Below are 9,232 nucleotides of genomic sequence, written 5' to 3'. Positions count from 1 at the left end.
AAGTCGAACATAGCCAATATATATATATATATATATATATATATATATATATATATATAAGACCTTACTTAAATTCTCTCTCTTCTTTGCTATTAATAATTAGCAGTAATATTAATCAACACTTTCCTTTTTAATGTATCTATCACGCACAAGATTTCGATTATCAATGCACCCTCTCTTTTTTCTCCATCTTATTTATTCATTCGCTCTCACTTTTGTTCATTGCAATCATGTATTCATACATATTCGTATAGCGTTATCATCTTAGAAGTCAGGTAAAAATCCATGTAGAATTTCCCCATGCTAATTCGCGCGTGTAATTATGTACTCCTTAATAGAGAAAAATTTTTAGCAAGACATATCGCTCAGAACTCTGAAATCTATTCTTGTGATCGAAATTCTATGCGAAAAAAATCTCATATATTCGATATTTAAAATATTCAATACTTAATCGGTGATTTTCTAATTTTATCGCTTAAAATTTGTTTTTATCGCTTGTTGATCAAATATTTAAATTCTCTCTTCAAGAAACGATAAATTAATTGGCGTCTTTATAAAAATTAAGTTACACTGGAATAAAGGTAACAATCGCAAAAAGCAAACTCTTAACACCAGTTGCATAAGTATCTTATATTATGCAACTAGATCGCCTAAATAATCATCTACAAATAGAAAGAACAGATATATCTTCCATAATTATTTTCACAAGTTCTCACATAAAATTTAATAAATTTCTTATTATGATTTTTGGCTATTTACTCTCTAAAACGGATGGGTTTTAACGTGATCATAGCAGTAAAAACAATTATGTCGAACATCTTTTTCCGTGGTATAAATCGGGACATAAATCGATCTATTAATTAATATCAAATTATGTTATGAAATTAGATCCAAATAACATAAATCTCCTTCTGTTCTTTCTCGTCTCAATTTGATTGCGCATATACAAGATATCTGTCAAAATGTGATAGTAAAATTGTATTTACCGGAGTTATTGTTTATATATAATAAATAATTTTATAATAGATAATAAATAATTTTTTAATGGAAGTTTTCAGTCAAAATATCTATCAAAAAACATCAACTTTATTGCCAATATAGAATATAATATTTTTCTATAGATTTCTATACTTTGATAGATACTTATATGAGACATTTATCGCATTAAAATGAGAAACAAACGTCTTATTTTTCTATTCATACATTTTTATGTTTCTTTCCTGTGTTTTACAGGAAAAAATAGATTTTTTTCCAGTCGAGAGAACTTCGTTACTTTCTTTTCTATCATATCCTCCTGTCTTATATAGCGCATGATTCTTCCAAGAAGTAATACAACGGCAAATTGCGTCTAAAATTTTTTTGTAAAGAAATTGAATCGCGCACTAGGTAACTATAAAATCAGCATTTTTCTTTCTATCTTTACATATCTATTACATACGGCTTTTCTTTAACTTTTATGATTCTTTTTCTATATCAAGTTCTTTATAATATCGCTCACTTCTAATTAAATCGAAACCGGTATAATTACGACGAGTTCAGATTTTTAGCATAATCAAAACAAAAAGACTTACAATTAATACTCTTTTTGCAAAACCGTTCTTTTGGTTTCTTTATCTAAACAAGGATGATACCGATTTGCATTATATATAATGAATCGATTTGATACGTTATAATTTACAATGATAGATTGAGGCATATTATATTATCCTCAAATTTATCTCTATGCGTTTATTATCCCTATTCGACATTTCGTACAGACATGTTGTATACTCTTTACTAATTAATAAAGTTATATTATAATGACAAGATTTTTAAATTAATCTCGCCTTAAGGGTAACGAAATGAAATATAAGAAAGATAACTGCGGAGATTTTCTCATTTCATGTTAATGAAAACATATTGCGCTATCATCGTAACGAAAATATGTTAAATAAGTATTTCAACGAAAAATATGTGCATGTATTATATTAAAATCATTCTCACATTTATATTTATATAATAATTGTTGCGAATGATAGCGTGATCTCGCTTAATTTCCATTCATACGCATTGATAACGCAATATATTACAACGACATTCCCTTTGTTTGAAAACGATTGATAATTGTCTAATATATTACAATCAGACATCCCCATATTGGGCTGCAAATTTAGATATACACAAGCCTTAAGATTATTACATTAATAATTGATTATAACGTTAAAAAAGAAAGATATTAATAAGATTGTAATACAATCATTAATAAATCAGGGATTTGACATGATTCAGTTTTTAATGTTCGCCCTTTAAGCTCTCTACCTTCTTTTGCTTTTTTCTTGAATTCTATCATAATCTTTTATCAACTACACATATACAATTTTGTATCGTTAATAAAATTTACTTCGGCACGTGCGCAAATATAATATTGCATGACGTATATTTAGGGAATGATATGCTATCATGTGCATCTCTCATCTTGTGTATATATATATATATATATATATATATATATATATATATATATATATATATATATATATATATATATATATATATATATATATATATATATATATATATATATATATATATATATATATATATATATATATATATATATATATATATATATATATATATATATATATATATATATATATATATATATATATATATATATATATATATATATATATATATATATATATATATATATGTTACTGTAAATATGATTAATTGGTTATTATGCATAATTATTGATAATTATGAATAATTACTAAATTAATCACATTTTTTACCATAACATATAATTTAGTTATATGATAGACATTAATGATACATAAAATATAGTACATATAAATTGAATATTTATAAGGGAAGGAGATGATTTATGTAATAAGGAAAATGAGGCAAGAAAATATCATAAGCATTTTTTTAAGGATTGTAATGGTGTTAGTACGCTCAATTCTGTTTTATTCTGTGCATGTATTCGTTGATAAATTTGAAATGTTTTGCATAAGTTCTGAAGTCTCTCTTATAGTTTGCTAAAATCTACGAATCTTGATCAATCATTATATAGATGACTAGGAAAAGATGCTGAAATAGCTTTTTTGTGAAATCTAGAATTTTTCAAACATTATTTCATGTAAAATGTATGTATATAGAAAATTTGACATTTGACAGTTCGATTAGAGATGTGGAAACAAGGGGAACACATCATTGCAATTTCTTAAATACAAATAAAGTGTGCAATGTTTTGCTTTTAAACCTAATTAAACAAAAAACGCAATTTCTAGTCAATTAAATGATTTATATCGATTTGGAGTCGAGAAACTTCGTTTCTAAATACAGGCTTCCGCAGTTTGGGCATGAATCGTCATAGTATATTCCATTTGAATAAATAATTGATTCGGTCAGAATATATAATAATGCAATAAATCCGCTCACAATATACGCTATTTGATAATTTTACGTATGCATATGTTTATTAAGATTAGCTCAGTACAGTATTAACTTCATTGGAGCATCATGCGCAAGATATTCGCAATGCAGACACATCCATCTTTCAAAGAGGGTAGTCGATCCCTTTCATTAATTTCTCAGGCATCTTGCATTAAGGCAATTCAGTGTATCCCGTTTAATTTGTTTCGGATCTATTTTTTCGTAAACTGCAACTAATTACACAGCACAAAGTACAAGATTGTGAATAACTATTCGAAAAAACACTCGTTTAAAGTGTACACATGTCGAATATAGATAAAGAGATAAGCAAAACATCCAGGAAGATTAGAATATATCAAAGAAACGGCAATTAAAAGTTAAACACATTCCTTGCATACACAATTTATCCTCCTAATTTCTTTAATTTTTAGTTTCAAAGTTCCTCGATATCTCGCGCACAGAAAATAAGATGACCAAGCTCTGAATTTCATACTATCATAATATATAGATTCACACACTAAATATTTCAACGGATCTCTACACGATGCGTGCATATTTAATTTTTGCACATTTTTTTATAAAATGTTACACGTTTCACAGAACCACCACATCTTGCTGATACACGCTCACACGGGATAGTAGGCAAAAGATAATTTGAATTAACGAAATTAATGACAGGACAGAAAATTATGTATGCGACAATGAGCATGCAAGAAAAGGGACAGAAAAAGAGGAGAAAGCAATTAAAATTTGAGAAAGACAAATAATGCTTATGTATACAAATATTTTTGAAATCTACTCTCCGAGTAGAAATTTTACAAATGCATCACATGCATACTCTGATACAATGTTACCAATGTCCCTTTGTGTGTAGAAAAAATAAAAGAAATAAATAATTTTTCATTAAAAATATTAAATATACTCGCGAGATGTCTCGCTTTCAAAAAAATTTAAAGAAAAATTTAAAGATTTTTTTTATTGCCGCGATTGATCCACAATAAAACATTTTACGTTATGCTTCTTAAACATGTATTAGATATATATCCCAAGTATAGCTTTATGAGAAAACAAAATTTCTTAAAAATATTACTACAGTTATTTTTTTTTTAATGCCTTAAAATGGAGTGATTAATTTAAAAAAAAAAGTTTATTCCACAACTATATCGAATTACGATCTACAATTACATAATTCACAATAATCTGAAAAACAATGATCTCTGACAAAGTATTTAATTAAATATTAATAAAACATTTAATACTATTTAATAAGCGCAAAAGGCTAAACCATTCTGAAATATTAATTTATAAAGTTGCCGTACGATAATAATTTATGACAGTTAAATGTAATCTCTCTCCACTTTATGACATCATCTTCTTATGCCTTGTATAATTGCCAAGGGATGGTCCGCGCGCTAGTACCAATTTACTAAATCAAATTTAATTCTATTAAACATCTGTTCACTTAAGATAGTCTAGTATATAAAATTTTGTCAGTATTTTTTCCATTTTTTTTTTTCTCGTAAACTTTTCGCTTATTTGACATATAGTGTTGCAACGAATAAATTTTATTTAAAACAAATTGAAAAATAATGGAAGTTTATATTAGCTACAAATAATAATTGTAGATTATAAAATAATATTTTCTTATACATTATACCAATGATTTATTGATTGTAAAGCATACAGAGGAGTCTTTCTCTATTATAACGAGGTTTAAATCTATGTAGTCATCTGAAAAATATGCAGTAACATTGTTCTGCACTGTTATACCATTCATGACAGTTCATTTATTTATCTCTACAATAGTTTTGTGTGTATTATCTTCCACTATTAGTGCGCCAGAGAAGTTATCTGAAGATTAGTTTTTAACAATTTAAAAGCGTTAATATATTACGGACCAACCCAGGCGTTCGTATATTTTTATTTGAAAAAGAGAACGCATATCGTGTTTTAAAGTACATAGCACATTAGCAGTCGATTGTTCGATAGAATTTATGCTGCGTATATAAATTAACAAAGTTTTTATCATTTTACTTGTATTGTAACAGCAAACATGTATAATGTACACAATGTAATTTTGAAAAATTTCATTCCTGTACATATTCGTCTAGATTTGCTGGGTTACAATACAGTATATTCTCGTGTATACATCCCTATCCTTCTATACTTTGATAACTGAACAATGAGCGCTAATGTCGCTGTCTTCATAAGGTCTTTCTTTTTACAGCATGTTTATTCGCCAACACCTGCTCTCCAGTGGGAATAAGAGATATAACGCCATAGTAGAACTTCAGTGTGGAAGAACGTGGCAAGATTCGTTCGAAGAAGAATAGTATTCGCGAACGAATTTTATATATTCCGAGAATGACTGCAAGAAGTGAGTTATGTACATTATTATTCCACAGATATGCCACAGTGGCCAGCGCAAATCAGCTCTTGCCCTTATTTCATGTCACATAACAATATAGATGGCGAGATTAAAGTTCAGGAAAATAGTAATAGTAGCAGGGCACAAGAAGATGAGGAAGAAGAAGAGGAAGAGGAGGAAAAGGAGAAAGAAGGGAGGAGAGGGCGTTTCGAATAATTATTAATATATATTATAATAATAACAATAATGATGAGGTGTTCTAAACAGTGCTAGGACTAGTGCTAGAGGGTCCTGTGTGAGGAATCAGGATGGGTGGGTACACAGGCTAAGAAGGGGTTAGTGTGGGGGTGGTGGCTCCGTAGATTGGTTTCTTCCATCTACGGCCCTAACCGGCTTCCTACGCGAAGAACCTACTCCACCTCTGACATAAGCGGGCGCCGGAGCTGCTATCGGTTCCCTGATAGTTCCAGTACCAGTATTCCTAATTGGTGGCGGCAGTGGTTGCTGCAGTACCTACATCATACAAAACTCTATAAGAATTCGATGTTACTATTTGTGTATTGCATTGTAATTTTCTATTGTGTATTAGTTATAGTTTTGACACACTACATATGGAACTAGATATAATATGCCACTAAAGTAAGAGGAACGTTCCATAGCCACCATTACGCATACTGATAGCTAAATTTAAATATGATAACCAAGAGATAAAGTTGTATGGGAAAGATAAATATTAAATATAGCTACATCGAGTTTCAAATATATCATATATATTACTTTCATCTTTTATCATATACATTTTCTAATAAATTAAAACAGTAAATACTTTAAACTGTACATATATTAGATGCCAGAAAAATGGATGCTTACCAATGGCTGAGGTAACACACTATGCATCAATGTTTGAACTATAGGTGGATTTTGCGTTGCAATGTTATTAGGATTCGAGGGTAAGCCCTGATTTTGTAGACCTGAGCCCATGCTACCAGTTGTAGCAGCAGCAGCAGCCTGCAGAATATGTGATTCCTTTTGTTGCATAGATGTTATGTGTTTACTTGTAGCTTGTTCCCTCTTTGCTTCCTGAGCTAAACTCAATTTCTTCATGGGGATGATGGAAGTATTGGCATTTGGTGTTTCAGGGCTGGTCGTGGCAGTAGTCGCATTTGACGCTGGCGTTTGCACGGTACATTGCTGTTGCATCAACTCTGACAATGTTTGAGAAAGCGTTGCAACGATAAGTTCACGTGCAAAAAGACTCCTATTTGCACTCTCGCGTTCAATACTTTGCAATTGTGAATCAGACAGCGTAGTCGTAATGCATCTACACAAACGTGAAAAGAAACAATCATGTTTATTAAATATAACAACAATCAAGTTTTACAATATTCACAGCGCTTCAATAAATATAAATATTGATCTTTTCGCTGTTTATGTGGATAGATATTTAATTTTACACATACATACACATACATGAACATATAACAATCATAATGTGCTTACACATGATAAAATGCACATTGAAGCATCATTATTAAAAATAAATACTTGAAGATATTAATAATATAGTTTTTTAGCAATTATTTATGACACATAATTCTATAAAATTCTATAAATTGACAGAAAAAAGCTATATTTCAAATCATTATAATCTCTTATAAATTAAAAAAAATTTCGTTTATATTTTTTTTATTACAAAAATTTGACCAAACTATCTCTTTTTGGTTAAATATTCAATCTTAAATATCTTAATAACTACAATTCAAATTAATATTTTGCAAAAGTAAAATGCACTTGAAATTAAGAATACTTATTTACATATTAGTATATATATTAAATACCATATTTATTAATATTAATATAAGAAATAATGAAACATTATATTTTATTGCAATTTGGAAACATATATGTGTATTTAGAAATATAAACATAAAAAGAAGAAAACATACCTGGGTAACAGAAACATAACGTTCTGTGAGTTAATAGAAGGTATACCAGGTGGATTGGACACATTGGTCGCATTATTGTTACTATTGGCATTATTTGATGCTCCCATAGCAGTAGAATGACCACCACTGCCTCCACTAGCACTTCCACTGCCACCGCTCACAGAACCGATCACTTGTGTCTGTCTCCTAGGTAATCGCTCGAGTTGTTGTCTAGCAGCCTAGAGAAGTAATATTTTATTTAATATCTATACAGTCTATTTTATAAAAAGTTATTAATTCTTCCATTATAAAGACTGTTGGACATAAAAGAGTGATTTTTATATAGTCATCTCTTTTTTGCATAAAAATAAAAACTTATTACAATATGAATAATAATTATACAGATATAATTCATCAAACATAAATAAATATTTATGAAAAAGAATTATATATATGTATGTATGTATGTATATATGTATGTATGTATGTATGATGTGTGTGTGTGTGTGTGTGTGTGTGTGTGTGTGTGTGTGTGTGTGTGTGTGTGTGTGTGTGTGTGTGTGTGTGTGTGTGTGTGTGTGTGTGTGTGTGTGTGTGTGTGTGTGTGTGTGTGTGTGTGTGTGTGTGTGTGTGTGTGTGTGTGTGTGTGTGTGTGTGTGTGTGTGTGTGTGTGTGTGTGTGTGTGTGTGTGTGTGTGTGTGTGTGTGTGTGTGTGTGTATATTATATTTAATTAATATAGAGAGAAAAAGGAAGAAGGAAAGAAGAGAGAGAGAGAGAGAGAGAGAGAGAGAGAGAGAGAGAATATAATATCTAAATGACATTAACTAATAACGTAAAATAACGCGCATTAATCATCAATATCCTACTGTATTGGCACAATAGATTGCTGAAAATTTTTAAACTATTAACGCATTGTATTATATATTTTACTATATATATATTTATTATATACATATATTTATTATATGTATATTCATTATCATTGTCAAAATCAGTTTGCTTAGATCAAATTCAAAAATTAATCAGAATTCTTAACAATTTATGTTTCTGTTATATAATTCTTCATTTCATTTTATCTCTATTTGTCCTTCAATAACATTCTATAACATTCTTATTTATAAGTATCTACTCTTGCATTTTTGAGAGCAATAATCAATAAAAATAATGCGGTATCAAAGAGTGGAAAAATTTAAACAAAATACACGCGAGAGAATAACCTCTATATATATATATTCTGAACATGATTGTTAGAGAGCAATTTCAAAATTATTTTTTATCACGATTGATTTAATACTTCATAATTTCTTCATTATTCTTTATTTATGTTTAACATGTTTTCACTTGTTGTGATAAACGTTTGTATCTGTTAAACTATTATGCATAGCTTTGAGTCACATAAGTTTTAATGTCTGAACATGATATATTCTGTTATAAATTAATAGCATGATGCATTTAATCCAAAAACGTTTAACTTTAAACATGAAAACATATATGACATCGATTATATATATATATATA

General features: G+C 28.8%; 1 protein-coding gene across 1 annotated transcript in view; it reads right to left on the bottom strand.

Moving 5' to 3' along the window:
• Window positions 1-4,916: 4,916 nt before the first annotated feature.
• LOC115239499 (E3 ubiquitin-protein ligase KCMF1-like) overlaps window positions 4,917-9,232 on the bottom strand; it is an 8,512-nt gene continuing 4,196 nt past the window's right edge. Inside the window, exons 6-8 of the mRNA XM_029814049.1 lie at window positions 7,735-7,952; window positions 6,659-7,109; window positions 4,917-6,301 (exon numbers count right to left, since the gene is read on the bottom strand). Coding sequence (XP_029669909.1) covers window positions 6,125-6,301; window positions 6,659-7,109; window positions 7,735-7,952 — 846 coding nt within the window. The 3' untranslated portion in view covers window positions 4,917-6,124. The remainder of the gene's footprint in view (window positions 6,302-6,658; window positions 7,110-7,734; window positions 7,953-9,232) is intronic.

This window comes from Formica exsecta, unplaced genomic scaffold (assembly GCF_003651465.1).
Source record: "Formica exsecta isolate Colony F162 unplaced genomic scaffold, ASM365146v1 scaffold384, whole genome shotgun sequence".
Lineage (NCBI taxonomy): Eukaryota > Metazoa > Arthropoda > Insecta > Hymenoptera > Formicidae > Formica > Formica exsecta.
Note: the sequence above shows the minus strand (reverse complement) of the source record. Positions and strands in the feature narration are given on the sequence as shown.